The 20,948-nt window shown below is 39.1% G+C and overlaps 1 protein-coding gene across 1 annotated transcript in view; it reads left to right on the top strand.

Moving 5' to 3' along the window:
* Nucleotides 1-20,948, top strand: part of IL6R (interleukin 6 receptor) — a 105,754-nt gene that overhangs the window by 50,666 nt on the left and 34,140 nt on the right. The window contains exons 3-4 of the mRNA XM_074223390.1: nt 16,840-17,088; nt 19,651-19,774. Coding sequence (XP_074079491.1) covers nt 16,840-17,088; nt 19,651-19,774 — 373 coding nt within the window. The remainder of the gene's footprint in view (nt 1-16,839; nt 17,089-19,650; nt 19,775-20,948) is intronic.

The raw sequence follows: 20,948 nt of genomic DNA, 5'->3' as shown, positions 1-20,948 counted from the left end.
TGATATAATACAAAACATTATTATATTATATGTATTATATAATTGAACACAATATTACATTATATAATATAAAATACTATAATACAATGTAATATAATATGATATATGATATGATGATACAATATGATATAATACAATACAATATCATTTCAAAATATGACATTATACACTATAACACTGTATACTATAATACAATATGATATAATATAATATGCTGACATATCAATTTATGTTTAAAGTAATCCCTGTACCCCTCAGGCAAGTACCCATTGTTTTCCCTAAGCCATATATAGAAACCTTCATTTACATTTTTTAAAAAGAAAACTTCTACTGAAATGCATTAACATCATCCCCTACTATCCCACTCTCCCAACTTTTTCCTGTTGCTTTTTAGAGCTTGCTAAGTAATTTAAATACATTATCTCATTTGAGCCTCAAAATGTGAGGGAGGAGCTATTATTATCCTTTGAACATTTGAGAAACTGTTATACAGGGATTCAAACCCAGGATTGGCCCTCTATCTTCTACATCATGTTACCTCTTTCAATTTACCATCCCTTCTAGGAGCATGAAAACAAAATTGAGGATTAGAAAATCGACAACCTAATCCCAGGCCCTTCATAAATTTACCAAGTCAGTCAGTTCATGTTGGCCTCAGTTTTCATAATTGTGAAATGGGGGTAGTGATTTTGGATTGTACTGTCCCTTACAACTCTAATGGTATGTCCTTGTGGGTTATTTTGGAAAACCCCTAAATATAAATAAATGTATCAGTTCCTTTATGAAGAGGTAGTTTTGATTGGGAATGAGGAAGTGCAATACAAAAAATTCATTCAAGGAGATGGGAAATGAGTGTTAGAAGAGAGTAGGGCTCTGAAGACAACCTTCTCTTCAGTTTTGCTGAGACCTAGTCCTGTCCTTTCTACTTCCCTTTGTCACATATTATTCTGATGGTTCCCAGGTCCTACATTTGGAGAAGCCCAGGACTAGAGTCTTTCTCAATGTTTGTATGGCAGAAATTATAGTTTATCAGGATGAGGGAAGAGGAAGCGAAGAAGGAGGAAGAGAATAGGGAACAGGGTTCTAGGTCTTTTAGAGGCTTAATTTTGCTTCTCCCCCTGCAAAATTAGTCCTGGTGTAGGAAGATGTGAATTCTAGTTTTAGCTCTGTCATTTCTTAGCTGCGTGTCTGTGATCAAATAGTTTATCTCTTGGAAATTTAATTTTCCCATCTATAAAATAGGTATCATAATGACTCTATTTCCTACCTTACAGAGTTGTGAGAAAAACACTCTGTAGATTGTAAAGTATGAGTTCTATGCTACAGTGTCCATCCATTACCTTCTCAAAACCTCAAGTAGTGAGTGAATGGAAAGAGCAGTTAGGATTAGGTAGTGTTGGTGTTACCAGTGGAGAGAATGAGATTTGTCAGAACGTTCAGCTATGGGAGAATGGGTTTATTTTATTTCCTCCTTAAATTCTAACATCTGTTTTAGGGGATATAGTGAAGATGTAAGTCTTCATGGAGATTTGATGCCTGGTTCCAGATTTGCCACTAACTAATTACAGCACTTTCCTGCAGTGTGACTGAGGAAAGAACAATATGACTTTGGAATTGGAGCCCCTGGATTCAAATCCTGGCCCAGCTTCTGTATGACATTGGGTGGGTGACTTCACCTCTCTAGTCCTCAGATTCCTCAGACTAAAAATGATGGGTTTGGATGAGGTGACCTCTGAACTCCCTTCCATTTGTAAGTTTATGAGCCCATGACCCTATTACCTTCCTGGGACTCAGTTTTTTTATCTGTAAAATAAAATGATTGACCTGTGTGAGATCTAAGGTCCCTTCCAGCTTTGACATTCTGTGTTTTCTGTTCCAACTTTAATCTCTGGTTTGGGTGATTTTTTTTTTAAAGATGTTCTCTGCTCTCTTGACCCCTCCTTTTTCAGCTACTTGCCTGACTCCACCTAAATAGCCCTGTATTTCCCATTTTATCTCAAAGCTCTACCACCCTCTGCTTTGGCCCTCTTTCCTATAAAACCTCACATTTACAAAACAAATAGAAATTTACAAAGGACTTTGCTCATAACCCAGTGAGGTGGGTGGTACAGCTATTAAAATTATTTTTCCTATCCTATAAGAATAGTATTAGGAATACAAATGCTCAGAATAAGCAGAGTTTGGCAATGAAAGCTGAGGACAAATATGTGTACACATATATATTTACACACATGTGTGTATAAATAGATATGTATATAATTTCAGCTATATTGGGGATTAGAGGAGGATCAGAGAAGGAATAGTTCTACTGTGAATAGAATAATGGAAGATGTGATGAAGCTGCCCAGTCCTTTATTTTCCTTCCATTTTTCTCTGCTATAGAAGTTCAAAAGAAATGTGAGATGCACACAAATATAGATATCTTCACTCCAAATGTTCATATAGCCTATTTATGACTATAAATTTATTTATACCTGATTGTGGTGGAACCTTCTGAGCTTATATTAGTCTGATCAGCCAGAGTGGAACACACTGTATCTTCACCCCAACACAGTGAGGTCATTTTGATCCTCTTTGAGAACAAAGGACAACAACCAACCAATATTCTCTGCTAAGGAGAAATAATCTTTGCATTGGGAAGGACAAAACAAAAAAATGGCTGATAGAGAGCTAAGAAAAGAAGGGGGATAAAATGAGGAGACCTGAATGTTCCTGATGAGTTCAAGTTATCAGACCCAGATTAACCATCTCTTTAGGTACTAAGGCAGTTATATGGTGGGAGGAGTAGAGTGCTGGGCTTGAGACAGAAAGACCTGAGTTCCAAACCTTGCTCAGGTACTTATTAACTGTGTGATCCTAAGCAAGTCATTAATCTTTCTCTGTTTCAGTTTCCTCATTTGTGAAATGGAAATAATAATAGCACCTACCTTATAGGATTGTAATGCAGATCATATAAAAGAACTCATGTAAAATATTTTGCAATGTTACAGTTAATTAAAATAATTAATAACCTTATTATTACTGATAGAGGTGTCAAATGTGTTTTAATGTCTCAGAAATAGATAAGGGCATTATCTTTGTTTTCAAAAAAGGGAAGTCTGTAAATTACATAGGCCAGGGAGCTTAACTTGGATTTATGGAGAAATTGTAATAAAGGGATGGTTAGTGACCTTCTAGAAAATGAAGATAATTAGCCACCAAGATGGAATCAAGATAAGGTCATACCATATAAATACAGTGGAATATTGTTGTGCAGTAAGAAATACACAATAACAATTGAAATTAAGAAAAACATAGGAAGATTTGTCTGAACTGATTCAGAATGAAGTAAGTGTATTTGTAAAGAACAATATGCACAATGAGGTACAAAATATAAATGAAAAGATCATGAAAGAAAACTAGATCTTGAGTCAAACTCTGAAAAATCATTAGTAATCTTAGAGAACAGGAATGGCTAGGTGGTATAATGGATAGAGCATGGGCCCTGGAGTCAGGAGGACCTGAGTTCAAATTCAGCCTCAGACACTTAATAATTACCTAGCTGTGTCGCCTGGGGCAAGCCACTTAACCCTGTTGCCTTGCAAAAACTAAAAAAAAAAAAAAATCATAGAGAACAGATGATGAAATTTTTTCTTTTCCCAAATGAGAAGTGGGGGGACAATAAGGTCACAATGTTGCATATAGTGTCATATAAACTCACTGTATCAGGTGATTTGTTTAGAAGCAAAACTCCTGTTACAAATACATACAGTCAAGTAAAAACAAATTCCTTCATTGACAAACCTCCCTCAGAATATGCCTCAATCTGTACTGAATCTATCTCTCTGTAAGGAGGAAGGTGGCAGATTTTGACATGCCTCCTGAAATTTAGATTGGTTGTTGGGCTGATCAATGCTCTAAAGTCTTTCTAAATTTTTTTGGTTTTATTATATTATTATATAAACTGTTCTGGATTTGCTTACTTTACTGTGCATCAGTTCAAACAAAACCCAGTTTTCCCTGAAACCATCCCCTTTATCATTTCTTTTTTTTGGGGGGTGTTGCAAGGCAAATGGGGTTAAGTGGCTTGCCCAAGGCCACACAGCTAGGTAATTATTAAGTGTCTGAAGCCGGATTTGAACTCAGGTACTTCTGACTCCAGGGCCAGTGCTCTATCTACTGTGCCACCTAGCCACCCCTGCCCTTTATCATTTCTTTTTTTTTGTAAGTGGCTTGCCCAAGGCCACACAGCTAGGTAATTATTAAGTGTCTGAGACCGGATTTGAACCCAGGTACTCCTAACTCCAGGGCCAGTGCTTTATCCACTGCACCACCTAGCCGCCCCTCTTTATCATTTCCTAAAGCGTCATGGAATTCTATGATAGTCACATATCAACTATCAGCCTTTCTCCAAATGATGGCATCCCTTCAGTTTCTAATTCTTCGCCACCACAAAAAGAGATGCTGTAAATATTCTTTCTACATTTATTTTCCTTTTTCTTTGACCTCTTTGAAGGACAGATTCAATAGTGGTATCACTGATTCAAAAGCTATGTATAGTTTAATAGTTTTTGAATGTAATAGCTTTTAATAGCTTTTTTAAAAATTGTTTTTAAAAATAAAAAAGAAGAGGTGATCCCTGGCAATATAAGGATCATTTCACAGTGCCTAGCATATTGTAGATGCTTGCTTGCCTGTGTAACTTTATTTCTTATTTTGTCAGAATTACCAGATTAATAGATCAAGAGAATGCTGTGGATAGATATCATCTACCTTTAATTATTCAGTTGTTTCATTCATGTCTGACTCTGTGATCCCATCTGGGGTTTTCTTGGCAAAGATATTGAAGTGGTTTGCCATTTCCTCTTCAGCTCATTTTAGAGATGAGAAAGCTGAGACAAACAGAGTTAAGTGACTTGCCTAGGGTCATCTGGTTAGTAAGTGAATCCAGATTTGAACTTGGGTCTTCCTGGCCCTAGACACACTCTATCTACTGTGCCACCTAGTCGTCTATTATCTATCTAGATTTTAGCAAAGTTTTTGACAATATCTCTTTTACTATTCTATGGAAAACATGGAGATGTGGGTTAGATGAGGTAGATTTGGAATTGGTCGAATGATGCAGTCCAAAGAGATTAATGGTCTAATGTCAGCTTGGAAGGAGGTTCCAGGGAATTCATGCTTGATCCTATGCAATTTGCCATTTTTTAACCAATGATTTGGATAGAGGAGCAGACAGCATGCTTAGCAAACTTGAAGATTTGACAGATAACTAACATGTGATATGAGTCCAGGTTAAAAAAGATCTTGACAAGACAAAACTTTAGGTCAAATCTAACAGAATATAGTGTAATACGAATAAATACAAAGTGTTACATGTGGATTTTAAAACTCATCTTTGTAAATGGAAGTTGAGAAAGAACTGGATGTACAGCAGTTTGCCTGTAGGGAAAAAACCCACCAACTTGTGAGATTTAGTGGATCAAAAACTCAATATAGGTAGGTGGTGTGGTAGATAGAGCATCAGTCCTGGAGTCAGGAGGACCTGAGTTCAAATCCAACCTCAGACACTTAATAATTGCCTAGCTGTGTGGCCTTGGGCAAGCCACTTAACACCATTTGCCTTGCAAAAAAAAAATCTATCTTCTCTCTCTTTCCCCTACCTCTTCTTCCTAAACCCCATACTGAGAAAGCAAGGAAAAAATCCATGTTACAAATGTATTATAGTCAAGCAAAAACAAATTCATGCACTAACCATGATTAAAAAAAATACAGGCATGTACATATATAGACATATACACGCACGCACACACACACACACACACACACACACACACACACACACACATATATATATATATTATTAGTTATTAGTTATTGGTCTTTTCATTCATGTCCAATGCTTTGTGATCCCATTTGGAATTGGAGATCCTGGAGTGACCTGTCATTTTCTTTTCCATTTTATTTGACAGATGAGGAAACCAAGGCAAAAAGGGTTAAGCGACTTGTCCAGGTTCACACAGATAATTATTGTAAGAGGCCAGATTTGAACTCAGAAAACCAAGTCCTGACTCCAGCCAGAACCAGCACTCTATCCAGTGTGCCACCTTAAGCATCACTTCCAGATCCCTGCTAAAGAAAGTTCCACTTTCCACAGAACTCTTTCTTGATAATATTTAATATTAATGCCTTCCCTATGTTAGTTACCTCTAATTTTTCCTGCCTAGAACATGTTCATCCATAAGTTGCCATCTGTAGACAGACTATATACCCTGTCCCTCACACTGAGAAAAGGAGTTTCTCAAGCAAGGGAGTGATGAGTTTGATCTGTGTTTTAGAATTATCAGTTTGGCAACGGTGTGGAAGATGAATTAAAGAGGGGACAGGTCTCTTTTAGCTCTGAGCTTCTATGAGTCAAAGTATTTGTCTTTTTTGTTGAGTCAAATTTCAAGCCTCTTCTCCAAGGGCCCCCCTTCCTTGGCTGCTGCCTGGGCCACTGGGGTCTCTCTCCTCCTTCTTTCCCCTAATTTACAAAACTCACTCTGTTCCTGTATCTGGTACCAATGTGCCTGATATTTGATCTCTAACATTTGAGGGGGGGGTTGGGGTGGGTGGGTGTTAAATTGGGAATTTTTAAAATTTGAGGAACCAGAAACAAATTGGAGTTATCTGATTCTCTCACCATCTTTAGATTGACTTTGATAGAACTTAAAGAAGCTGTCTTAAAGAATCTCTGTCTTCAAGCAGTTTGTAATTTATTGGACAGAGGTAACAAGCAACATGGAGCCAAGACAAATATTTATATGTACAAGCTGGAGGATGTTCCAGAGATACAGACAAGTGATTAGTGGAGAAGTAGGCAATGTGCCTTGGAGCAAGGATCTGATTATCTGAGTAGGGTTTAGGAAAGAGTTAGGTAAATGGGAAGCTGGGTCTTAGAAGGTGTTATGGGCCAGTTTCAGAACTAGGTTTTTGGTTCTTATCCATGGAAGAATTCTTGCTGTCTGCTCATAGGATTTAAAGATGGAAGGAACCTTAGAGATTAATCTAGTCCAACCCTATCATCAACTGTTGGAGGAACTGAGGCACAGAGAGGAACAACCACTAAGGGTCTAATGCTAATATATAGCAGCAGCACTGGGATAAATATATCAGTTTTGGACTCCAAATCTAAAGCTTTTTTCATTACAGAATGTTTTCTTACTACGGCACATATCCCTTTGACAAATACTTATTAAACACTTATTGTGAGCAAAAGAACACTCAATAAACCTGTTAGGGACATTGTTGTTATTCAGTTGTACCCAACTCTGTGACTCCATGGACCATAGCACACTAATACTGTGTATGGGGTTTTCTTGGCAAAGATATTGGAGTGGTTTGCCATTTCCTCCTCTGGTAGATTAAGACTGATAGGATTAAGTGACTTGCCCAGGGTCACAAAGCTAGTAAGTATCTGAGGCTGGATTTGAATTCAGCTTCCTGACTCCAGACCTAGTGCTCTATCCACTGAGCCAACCAGCTATCTCTAAGAATTAGGAACTTAAGATATCATTTAATCCAACTTCTTTATTTTACAAAGGGGATATTGAATCCCAGAAGGTCACATGTCTATTTGGTAGCCGAGCTTGAACTTGAATGTTTATTTCTTTTTTTGTTTTAAAATTTTTGAATATTTATTTCTTGATCAGAATAATGTTATTTCCACCATTCTGGACATCTGACTTCATCACTAACTGGAAGTAGAAATGAGGAAAAGTGAAGAAAAGCAGAAATCTAGAAACTGATGTTTATGATACCTCCAGGAAGGAAAAATCAAATTTATCAATCAATCAATCAACAAGCATTTCTTAAGAGCCTGTCCTACATGCCAGATACTGTTTTAGAAATTTTTTTCATCTCTTTTTCCAAGGAGTTTAACATTCAATATGAAAAAACAAGGAGCAAGAGATAATCAAAGTCAATACAAGAAAATTTCAAGGGTGTGGGAGATGTTAGCACTGGAGATAGGGGGAGAAGGGGAAGTTTCCTGTAAGAGATGGCACTGAAGGTGAACTTTGAAGAAAACTAGAGATTGTTCTTCATTCTGATGGAAGGTGCTCAGTCATTTCAGTCATATTTGACTTATGACCCCATTTAGGGATTTTTAGGCAGAGATACTGGAATGGTTTGCTATTTCCTTTTCCAACTCATTTCATAGATGTGGAAACTAAGTCAAATAGAGTGAAATGACTTGCCCAGGGTCATTCAGCTAGTCAGACTTGAACTCAGGAGGATCAGTCTTGCTGACTCCAGGTCCCAGCACTCTTCTCTATGCTAACTAGCTAGAACACTGAACCTGGATTCAGGAAGGCTCATCCTCCCAAGTTCAAAGCTAGCCTCTGATACTCACCATGTGATTCTGGGCAAGTCCCTTAACCCTGTTTGCCTCAGTTTCCTCATCTGTAAAATGAGCTGGAGAAGGAAATGGTCAACCTCAAACTGGGTCACAAAGAGTTGAACACAACTGAATGATTGATCGACAACAACAACAACAACAACAAGATTATAAGGGGGTGGAAGTGAGAAAGGATTGCTTTCTAGGCATGAGAACAGATTATACAAGACTTGAAAGCAGGACATGGATTGTAGTGTATGAGGAATAGCAAGAAGTGGATTTAATGAAGAGGATATAGATATATACAATATATAGATATATAGATATATTCCAACTCGTGTGTATATATATATATATATATATATATATATATATATATATATATATACGAGTTGGAAATAGAAGTCGGAGCTATGTGATAAAGACTTTTAAATGCCAAAGAGAGGAATTTGTGGTTTTTCATACAGATAGTAGGGAACCAATAGAGCTTATTGACAAGTCAGTTTGAGCCTCAGGAAAGAGAAAGAGAAAAGTTAGGAGACTCATTCCTCCATAAGTCTCAGAGATCTCTGTGGTGGGGCTGTGATGGCTTGGGAAGACCTTGTTGTTGTTCGTCCTTCATTCTCCAAGATGATCAATGGCATCACAAGGGTGACAACTTGGCTTGAATGTATGTGAGGTATGAACTGTTATCTGTCTCACCTCTCCTATCACACCTCAGGGTTCCACAGGAACTTCCTGCAACTTTTAGAGGAGTAATTAGAGGGATGTGATAAGAAGAAGGAGGAGAGGAAATGTGAAGACAAGTTTTGTATCCCACCCTAAGGAGGAAGAGGACCGGAAAGAACTGGAGGTGGGGGTAGGCAGGTGAGGAGGAAGGAAAAGGGGAAGCAGGAATTAATGACTGTGCTCCTTCAGGGCAAGAGGAATGGAGAGAATCACCCTGAGTGTTTTCATTGGTTAACATGGTCTTGTGAGATGAAATTCAAACTCTTTCTTTCTCAGACTCACAGATAGCTAGGCATAGAGGCATTGTATTTGGCATCTTAGTCCTGGTTTCTACTCTTTTGACCTTGGGCAAATCCCTAGGGACCCTGTTTGTTCTTAATTTCTTTGTGAATTGAGGAGCTAGACTAGTTTCTATCAAAGTTCCCTTCTAGCTTTTCCATTTTATGGTTCTTTGATTCTGCTCAGGATACTGGGTAAAAAGACCTGAATTTAATTTTTTTCTTTTTGCAAGGCAATGGGGTTAAGTGATTTGCCCAAGATCACATAGCTAGGTAATTATTAAGTGTCTGAGATTGGATTTGAACTCAGGTTCTCCCGACTTCAAGATCAGTGCTCTATACTCTGCGCCACCTAGCTGCCCTCTGAATTTAATTCTATAAATTTAACATTCATTGATTAAGAACCTATAATATATCCCAAGGGTTACAAAGTTTAGATACAACATCATTCCTGCCCTAGCAGTTCCTTCTTGAAGGGACTCCTAGATTCTTTAGCTTTAAGGTGTGTGACACTTTTTACATATATACACAGTATTCCCAAATTCTTAGTTTAGATTTTAGATTCTTTAGCTTAAAACATGGGCAACTGGGTGTGGTGGTGCAGTGGATAGCCATACTTGGAGACTCATTTTCATGAGTTCAAATCTGGCCTCAGACATTGCATAGTTGTGTGACCTTGGGCAAGTCACTTAACCTTGTTTGTCTCAGTTTCCTCCTCTGTAAAATGAGCTGGAGGAGAAAAATGGCAGACCATTCAGATATCTCTGCAAAGAAAACCCCAAATAGTGTCAAGTGGAGTTAGACATAACTGAAAAAAATGACTCAACAAAAACAAAGCTTAAAATAACATTAAACCTTTGAGAACACTCTGTAATAGGCATTTTATCTATATGACAACCCCGGCAATATAACTGTTATTCTCAGATGAGGAAACTGAGATGAGAAGAGATTAAGTGACTTTCCAAGGGTCAGACAACTGGTAAAAGTCAGAGGTAATATTTGAACTCAGATCCTTCTGACTCCTATGTTCTAACCACTATACCACCTAGTACATTAAAAAAAAATGACACAAGATAAGTGCATAAGAGAGGGGCAAACAAAGTGTTGTGGTGAGGTCTGAGGTCCAAGATCTGAAGCTTCCTTTTCTACCTCTTCAGCTGCCTGGAGGCTTCTCCTCTTGGCAACCTTCTCCTTTCTGATCAAAGTTTTTCTTCCTGAAACAAGACTCTTCCTTGCTTCCTCTTTGACCACCTCCCAAATCCTCTTTTGTACAACCTGAGAGAATGGGAGGGTGAGGTTGCAGGAAGCTCTGAGGCCATAGGGGTGGTCCAGCCCATGACCTTTAAGCTCCTGCTCTGAACCAAGGGGCTGCTTGGGATTAGCAGCCACGAGCTAATTCTCTTGTTTTGGCCCAGTTAGCTTCTTACATAAACGGGACTGGGAGTCAGAGGTTTGTTTTTGCTGGCACAGAGCACAAGCTATCTCTGAGAGAGTTGGGAAATATGTGTTTGTGTGTTCATGTTTTTCCTCTGATTTTGACATTTACAAGTTTACTTGAAGAGAGAGGGGGGGAAAACAACTGGAGGAAGATTGCCTCCACACACACCGTCTCCCCCCAACCCCACCATGCCCTTCACACTCCCAGCCATTCCTCAAACCTGTAACCAGAAGCTAGGAGTGGGAAAGGTCAGGATTGACTCCAATTTCTTGGCCATCATCATAAAATCTAAAGAATGCAGCACATTTATATCTTGGCTCTGGTAAATCCTGCCCTGATAGGGAGCCAGTATTCTAGCAGCTGCAGATACAAAATCCAGTGGATATTGTTGCCTTGATTTCCAGGGACTCTGATCTAAGTTGCTCAGTCATGGGTGAAGCACTGGTTTCTTTTTGACGTGAGGGAAAATCCAGAGAAGTGGTGTAAGTGTCCTTCCCTAGTGAGCTTGAGGAATCCAGTAATTGTTATATGTCAGAGCTGGATCACAGCCAAAGTTTCTTAGAGTAGGAAATCACGAGATGGCCTTGCCATTACCCCCATGGCTTCAGAAGGCATTGATTAAGCACCTGTCTTTGATGTGATGGATGATGTGCAGTTTGAGTTTAAACAAGGATGCTTTCTCCCCCTCTGAGAGCCCATAGTCTATGAGAGGCAATGCAGACCTGGGCAGAGAGAGATGCCAATGTCTAATAAAAAGTGAAGAATCTATATTTTTCTATCAGTCCAGTCTCTTCCAGTGAGAGTTTATTGAGTATTTGCTTCATGAACATAATTATGCTAGGTTCTCAGAACATGAAAAGAAAACCAGTCTTTGCCCTGAAGGAGTTTACATTCTCTTGGAGGGACAAAGCTTGTCATCATATAAAGAATAAGCATTGCAATTTGAGGAACCTGATTCTACTCAGTTGGTAAGCAGGCTGATAAGGGAAGGAGAAAAGATTTAATTGGGTAAAAGGAAGACTTTTGTCACTATACAGAGAAATTACCATCTCTTGATTGTCAATCTCAGTCCTCCTCCCCCAACACACATGCGTCTCTGTCACACATGCACTACACAAACATATATACACACTTAAAGTTATTCTCTTTGACTTGGGAAGCTCTCCTCAGAATCCTAAGGTGGAAAGGTTCCCTCTCCTCATTTCCTAATTCAATGCTGGGACGTATGCTGGAAGGCACGGGGGAGAGAGAGACAGAGTTGGGGAGGGAGGAGGATGTGACATTGCCCTTCCCTTTCCTCTAAGCCACTGTAGTTGAAGGTAATGACAGGGATTCAATTAGACGATTCTTATAGTCCTTTCCGATTTTGAAATACAACAAATTCAAAATTGAACCAATATTAATTGGGGGCCAAGTGCATAAAAAACTGTTTTAGGAGCTGGGGGAGAGGAAATGTTTAGTTAAGACAGTCTTCACCCTCCTGTAGTTTAAGGTCTAAGAGAGGCATGAGAGAAGGTGGCACCTGGTAGAACTTTCCCATTAAGAACTGGAAGGAATGAATCTTCAGTTACTAAATCCACACCCCTCATCTTAGAGAAAACAGGGGCAAAGGGACATAAAGTGACTTGCCCAGGGAATAGGTGACCATGTCGGGATTTGGACCCAGATAGAGGAAAATAAAAAGCTGCATCAGTACTTGTCCTGGAGTTTGACAGATGGGAAGAGGTGCTCGGAGCATAAACAAGCTGTCTGGAAGACAGTCAGAACATTTTGCTCTGAAGAAGAAGGCGGGTCACTCCATTCAGCTCCAAATTGGTGGAGTTATTGACTCAACAGCTCCAGTCACTAATTTGTTCATAGTCAGAATGAAGAGAATTATTCACCCTCCTCCTAGTCCTGTCTCCTCCCCTCCGCACATCCAAGTACCAGGATAAGTTTAGAAAGACAAATGTCCCTCCATATCTCCAGGCTCTCCCTCCCCTAGCACAGGCTGGAGGTGGTGGTGGTGAGGACAGAAAACAGAAGTCACTGGGCATCGCAGAGCCAGGCCTGTGGTGCTGAGTTCACTGGAAAGAGAAATGAGGGAGACTTGCTGGAGTGTTCTCCTGGCCTTTTAAGCAAATACTGACACATATTTCCCTTCCCTTTCTGTGGTGGCCAGACTTTGGGAGGGCCGGGACAAAAGGCAAAAGGGTGGAGAAAATATGGACAGATGGAAATATCAATAGTCTGAGTTCCAATCCACTGACAACTAGGCTTGAGAAATTCTATTATTGAAAAATCTTCTTATTATCTACAAGACCAGTTCTGAAGAAGAAATAAGAGGCCCCCAAGTAACTTGATCGAGTTGTAATTTAGAGAGAATGCTTAATGCAAAGCGTCAAATCTGATCTGGCAAAAAATCACAAGTATTATGTGTACTAGAGAATTTTGATTACCTATGTTTCCTGGTCTTTCACCTCATGAACTTTCACAGATAAGGGCAGCTGGTGGTTTAATGGATGGGACAGTGGGCCTGGAGTCAGGGAAGACCTGAATTTAAATGTGACCTCTCAAAAGTTTACTAGCTGTGAGATCCTAGGCAAGTCTTAACCTTTGTCTGTCCCAGTTTCCTCAACTGCAAAGGGAACATAATAATAACTCCTAACTCATTATTTTTTAGGATCAAATGAGATTATATTTGTAAAAATCAAATGTCACACATATAAATGCTTATTCCCTTCCCAAGGAAGGTTACAGAACTTGATCAATGTTTAAAAGAAAAATTATATAAGTGTATACTACTTGTAAAACACTTTAATTAAGTACTGGGGTTATAAATAGTTCTGGGTTTAGCCTTAGGGGTTCAGCAACAGGACAGATAATAAGGGCTAGAGGAGTCTGTAGGGAAACTGCAGTAGGGCAAGATAGATCTTCCAAGGTTTTTCCAGGCATGATCCTCATGTTTATCATCAAGAAACCCTAAGAGGAAAGGATAGTGGTATCACAGACTAGACACCTAATCCTACCTTATTTTATACATAAGGAAATGAGAAGAGAGTGACTTACTCAAGTCAAACAGGGAGTAGGTGATGGAGAAATAAACCTCCCTACAGAGAGGGAGATGAAGGCACAGAAACATTTAAAAGATTTGAATGGATCCATTCAGCAAATGGGTGATCAGAATCCTTCTCAATGGAAGGTTTTTTCAACTATTAGAAAGAGTAGCATAGTGGAAAGAGCTCTAGATTTGGAGGCAAGAGATCTGAGAATAATACTTATCAATACCGTGACCATAGAAGGTCACTCCACCTTTTTGTGCCTCAGAGTTCTTCTCTGTAAAATAGAAAGGAATAGTAGTAGTAAGGATTATTTCTTTATTTGTGAGGATAGCCCTTTGAAAGATCGTAGTGTATTTTTTTCACTCTGTTTTCTTTTTTTTTTCTTTTTTTTTAGTTTTTGCAAGGCAATGGGGTTAAGTGGCTTGCCCAAGGCCACACGGCTAGGTAATTATTAAGCATCTGAGGTCGGATTTGAACTCAGGTACTCCTGACTCCAAGGCCAGTGCTCTATCCACTACGCCACCTAGCCGCCCCTCTGTGTTTTCTTTTGCAACATGGCTAATATGGAAATATATTTTGCATGTCTGTACATGTTTAATATATCTAATTGCTTGCCTTTTCAAGGAGGGGTGGGGGAAGGTAGGGAAGGAAAGAGGGAAAAATTTGGAATTCAAAATTTTAAAAGAAGAGATGTAAAAAAAATTTGTAATGGAGAAAAAAATTTTTAAAAGAAAAAATCTTAGCGCACTCTTGAAATGTCAGTTATTACTGTTAAGAGTAAATTTGGTAGTGGAGTGAAGGGGAAAAGAGATGCAAAAAAGCTGTACAACTAACTTCCAGTAACTTCAAGAAAGACTCAAGGTCTCCCTCCCTTTGCACCTCTGACACTTCCAGTTCTGTCTCTCAATGAATGCAGAACTTTCCTCTAGAACTGCTGCTTCCCCACCCTGGATCTAGTCAGAGAGCATGTTCCCTATTCTCAGACAACCTGTGGCTTCTTGGTGCCAAAGCTGTTTGACATCCCAGTTCTAAAGGCAAGGAAGGACCTCTGGAAAGAGTTGGAGAACAGTTACTGCTAAAGTACTGGACTTTGGGAAGAGACAGGTCTGTGTCTAGAGTAAACACAGATTCTTTTACATGACTGGAGGCCAAGGAAAAGGTTGAGGTTCAAGGATGTGAAAAGTCAGCAGCTTTTGGTCAATGGCAGTGAGAGGAAGCCTCAGTGCTATAGAATAATAATATTTGCTGACTCAAAGATAGAATAAGGTGACATACAAAGACAGAGAGTTAAAGAAAAAGAAGGAAGAAATGAAGTAAGGGAGGAAAGAAGGGAAGGAGGAAGGAAGGCTATGATCATGTCATCCCTTCTGCTCAAAAACTTTCTGTGTCTCCCCATTTGCTCCAGCATAAAATCTACTCTCTTTCCTTTAGTATACAAGGACCTCCACAATCTGGTCCCAGCCTACCCTTATAAGTCTGAGCTCATAATATTCCCCTTCCCATCCTCTACCCTATAATGAAATGAGACTATGCACTTTCCTCCACCCTGTGTCTTTGTTTATCCTGACCCCATATTTATGGGGTTTTGCCAGTTCTACTACTTCCAGTCAAACTCCAAGAAGTTCATCTTTTTCCTTTAAATCTAATTCACATACTGGCGATAGATAGAAAGATATATATATATATATATATATATATATATACACACACACATACATACATATATATGTATATGTATATACATACATACATGCATATTAATATACCTATATCTACATATATACACACATACATATCTTCATATATTTATATCTCTTTATATAGCTATCCATACACTTTTATACACATATCTTCATATATCTATATCTACAGATATAGTCACACACATACATATCTTCATATATTCATATTTACACCTATAACCAAACTCATACATGCATGCATATTTCTTCAAATACATATTTCTAAACATATATGTAGCACATATACACATATCTCATGTATCTATAGCTACATGGCTACCCATATACATATCCATATATCTTTATATACCTATATCTCTAAATATAGCCACATACATATAGATGTCTATCTTCATAAATTCATATCTATATATGTCCACACCCATATACATATCTTCATATATCTATATATACATATATATGTAATATATACATAATCTTCATATATCTACATCTATCTATATGTAAATACATATATCTACTCATATATAGCTATACACACACATATATATCTATACACATATCCAATATAGAATATAATGCTTAGCACACAACAGTTTGTTGAATGACTTAATGATTCACACTCAGTTCTTCCCAACACCAAATCTAGTTTTCAATTCAAATATACTGTGAAGGAGGTAACAACTGTAGCAATGCAAAGTCCCAGTCCCAAGGAAAGCAATCATCTCTCTGTGAACTCACTGGTGATATCTCTAACCAATATGCCCAAATAAGGGCAGTAACAAAACCATCTAATTTTATCCTGGGAGATTAGGTGGTTCAATGCAAACAATCTTTAGATTTGAACTCAAAGAACCCAGTTTGACCCCTTCCTCTGCTAGGTACTAAGCTGTTCAATCTTTGACTAATCATATTCCTTTTGTGGAACTGTTTCCTGGCTCAGTTTTCTCACTTTCTTTTCAGAATATTTAGCTTCCTTCAAGAATCAACTCAAGCACATCTACCAGTCCTCATCTCTGATTACTAGTGTGCCTTCCCCCAAAATTACTTCATATTCATTTTGTGGTTATTTTGAATTTACTTATCTTTGTACATGTTGCCCCTTTCCCTTCCTTTACATTGTAAGTTCCTTAAGGGTAGGGATGGTACATTTTGTTTTTGGATCCCTAGCACTTAGCACTCATAGGAAGGGTTTAATAAATGTTTGCTGAATAAATGACGGGATTGAACTCCAGATGTCAAAGATCCCTCCAAGTTCTAGAATCTATAGTTCTATGTCTTCTCTCTTCCACAGATGTGCCAGGTGATATGCTGAGCCAGGTGCTTGGTGCCCCCATTACTCTGACCTGCCTGAATGGGGAATTGGAGAATAATGCCACCATTCACTGGAAATTGGAGGATAAGCCTATAGGCTCACTGCTTGGCCAAAGGGAAATGGTGGGGGGGAAGCTATTCCTGAAGTCAGTGCAATATAAGGACTCGGGAAACTACACCTGCTACCTGGACAGCCACCCAGTGAGAACCCTGCCTCTGCTAGTGGTCGGTAAGTAACACCCCCACCCAGAGCATTATTCTGTTGGCATTCTTTTGGAAGGTCCTTCCAATGCAAACTCCACTGCCTCATAGAATAATGGCCTCCATTCCAATCCAATCTTCACACTATGGTTAGATCTTTAGAGATCTGGTTAGATCATATTCCTTTGCTCAGAAATCTTTGGAAGTACCTTACTAATCTCTGGGTCAAATTCAGATTCTTTTCCTTGGCATTTAAGACCTTCCAACATCTACTCTCCCCTCCCCCACCCCACCCCCAGCTTTTCTGATTTGTTCTACAATTTCTAATTCCTAATCAAAATAGACAGCTTTTCCCTCCTACATCTTAACATAAATCAACCTCATTTCCTTTGTTTACACCCATTTGATTACTGCTTCTTATGCCTTGATATCCTTTTTGCTCCCCCTTTACCCCTTGAATTTTACCTAATCTTTAAAGCCTAACTGAAATGTCTTCAGAAAGTCTTCTTTGAACTTTCCCTTTGTGTTGACACCTTTCTCCTTAGACTTTATATAGAACATTTTACTTGGTATCTATCTAAATGCACTTGCGTAAAATTGTATTTCAGACTTTTCTGTGCTTCAGTTATTGTTTTCTCTTGCTTGACCATATGCTCCATGAAGGCAAGGACCTTTAATTAGTTAAATCTGTCATGTTCCTCAGTGTCTAGCACTGTATACAGTAAATGTGTGTGTTGAATAAACTCAGATATGTGCCATGCCTGAAAAAAAATTCCTTTTATATCCGGTTATTTACATGATCCAAGAAGTTACAGGAAAAGCTTATTATATTTGCCAGCAAGTGACAGGATACTAGAGAATATTCTGGCTCAAGACTGGGTTAGGTATCTCCCAGCTCAGGACTAGAGAGTTCAGAGCTCTGCTCAGTGAGTTAGGTAGTTGGGGCTACACTGATGTTTGAAATATTCTGCCTCCTCTCATGGTTTATCTCAGGGATCTGGAAAATATTTTAAACAGTAAAAGGAAAGGGAGACTGTCTTCTGAAAATATGCTTTCTTAGCTGTGTGGTCTGAGTTAGGTGCTCCTCCTAGAGAACTAGAACTGTGTCTTTTAGCACAGTAAGTATTCAGTATAGTTATGAACTATGACAAAGCAGAATGGTGGATAGCACAGTACTTTGAACATTATGATGTTTGTCCTCCATTCATGAAGAAGATCATGCCATCAGGGAGTTGATGCCATGACATCATATGATTGGTATTTGAGTGAAGGGTTCTGTGCTGAGTCAGCAGCCTCACTTTCTCCTCTAGAGCCATCTGGGTTCAGTGGCCAGATATGAATCAGGATGACTGGAGATGGCCCTGGATGCAAGGCAATCAGGGTTAAGTGACTTGGCCAAGATCTCACAGCTAGTGTCAAGTGTCTGAGGTCAAATTTGAACTCAGGTCCTCCTGACTCCAAAAACAGTGTTCTATACACTATACCACTTATCTCTGTTTGCCTCAGTTTTTTCATCTGTTAAATGAGCTGGAGAAAGAAAGGGCAAACCACTCCAATATCTCTGTCAAGAAAAACAAAGCTACAAAAAAATGGAGTCATTGAAAAGTCAGACAAAACTAAAGTGAGTGAACAACAACAGCAACATGTTAGACATTGGGTTGAATGCTGAACATAAAAATACCTACCAGTGAGTTTGTCCCTGCTCTCAAAGAGAGTTAAAAAAAAAAGGGTAAGACAATACATAAGCAGAAGCTAGAAAAAGAAGAGTCTTGGCATGGCTAGAAAATGGTCTAAAGGTCAGTGGCAGCCTAGACTGTAGCAAGGGAAGACAAAAATTGGTCTAGGACTGATTGATTATTGGGAGGTAGTATAGAATGGTTAAAGGACAATGCAAAGGACAGTGGAATTGGTGTGGGTCTAGAGCTGGTTGTGAACCACAAATTTATTATCTACTAATTTATGGGACACTCCCCCTCTTTGGCAGAATGAAAAGGCTTAAGCTGTCCAATATTCCTTTCTTGGACATTTGAGGTCGGAGATGTTCAGGAAGCTTGAATATCCTCTAGGCTTAGAGTTTGATGAAATATAACTTATTATCCATAATTATTATCACTCCCCTTTTCCTGAGAAGTAACAAGAAACAGTAGAATGTGTACTCAATGGGGAATGAGTAGGCATAGGATTGAATCTCATTTCTGTCCCTCACTACGTGCATGAGTCCCCTTCAACCTCTCTGTGACTCATTTTCTTTCTCTGTAAAAGGAGAGGGTTGGACTAAATGGACTTCGAGTTCTATTTCCAGCTCTAAATCTATAATCTTCTGATTCTACTTTCCAGGAGGGAAATGAGACCTTTGGCACTTCGGATTTTTACAAAGCCCTGGTTAGTTATAATGTAGTCCTCAACTTGTCTGCCCTCTAAGGAATATGGGAATCCCTGTGGGGTATAAAGGGGGAGCACTAAGTTCTGTGTTTTTCAGTCTTGTTCTCATTAAACTGGCTGGTTCTCTCATCCCCTAGAAGAAAGCTTTTATTGTCTGCTACTGTGACAACACTCCCTATTTTTATGTCTGATATGCTTTCCTTTTCAGATCCTCCTGAGGAACCCTCACTCTCATGCCGTAGGAAGAGTTTCACCAGTAGTGTTCAATGCGAATGGAGCCCCCAGAGAAAACCGTCCCCGCAGACTAAAGCCATCCTGTTAGTGAGAAAGATGTAAGTGTCTTGGGAGAGGGTTTCATTTTAAAATCAAACCATCCTGGGAAGAGAAAGAGGGTCTTTAGAAGTTATGACATATGAGGCACTGGGTACTGAAAAAAAAAAGGAATTATTTGCTGCATTGAGCCCCAGGCAAGTACAAGGCTTGGCTTGATCTGAGGCGCTCCAGGAAGGCCCCTAAAAATATCTTCCCACATTGGCACATGATGACAAATGTCAGAAGGCAGAAGTAGGAGTGAGTGATTTAGCTCAGTCTAAGGATGAACTTCCTGCCAGTTAGAGCTAAATGAGAAATAGAATAGGCTGCCTCAGGAGGAGAGTTCCCTATAAGTAAAAGCATCCAAGGCAGGTTAGATGACCATTTGTGGTAGATGTTGTAAAAAGTACAGATGAGATGATCTCTGAGATACCTTATAAAAACTGAGATTCTGATTCTATGCCTGAAATTCCACCATCAATGATCATTTCTTGGTCTTATTTGTTATTATTTATATAGCATTTTTATATAAGCTTTGGCAATATGCTTTGTATATGTTATCTCATTTGGTCCTCACAATAACTCTGGGAGATAGCCTATTAAAATGCAAATTAGCCAAGTAAGAATAATATATTAAATCATACCTAATACATAGTCTATAGTGTGCTTAGTATTTGTTGACTTGACTGAATGAGATGTGAGAGAGAGAGAAAACAAAAGAGAGAGGGAAAAGGAGAGAGAAAGAAAGAAGCCAAGAGTAAGGGGGGGAGGGGGAGAAGGAGAGAGGGAGGGAGGGAGGGGGAGAGAGAGAGAGAGAGAGAGAGAGAGAGAGAGAGAGAGAGAGAGAGAGAGAGAGAGAGAGAGAGAGTAGGAGGGGGAGAGAGAGAAAGAGAGGACGAGAGAGATAATAAGGAAGAAAGAGAGAGGACAAAAGCAAGAGGAAGAAGGAGAGAGAGAGAGAGTGAGAATGAGGGAGAAAGAGAGGATAAGAGCAAGGGGGAGTAGGAGAGAGAGAGGAAAAAGAAAAGAGAAGAAATATGAGAAAAGAGAGAGAGGGAGAGGGGAGAGAGAGAGAGAGAGAGAGAGAGAGAGAGAGAGAGAGAGAGAGAGAGAGAGAGAGAGAAGAGTAGGGTCTACTTGATTACTTTTGTAGGACACTGTAGCCTGGTAGGGCATCATGAAGGTATCGGGTAC

The sequence above is a fragment of the Macrotis lagotis genome, chromosome 2 (assembly GCF_037893015.1).
Source record: "Macrotis lagotis isolate mMagLag1 chromosome 2, bilby.v1.9.chrom.fasta, whole genome shotgun sequence".
Classification (NCBI taxonomy): domain Eukaryota; kingdom Metazoa; phylum Chordata; class Mammalia; order Peramelemorphia; family Peramelidae; genus Macrotis; species Macrotis lagotis.
Note: the sequence above shows the minus strand (reverse complement) of the source record. Positions and strands in the feature narration are given on the sequence as shown.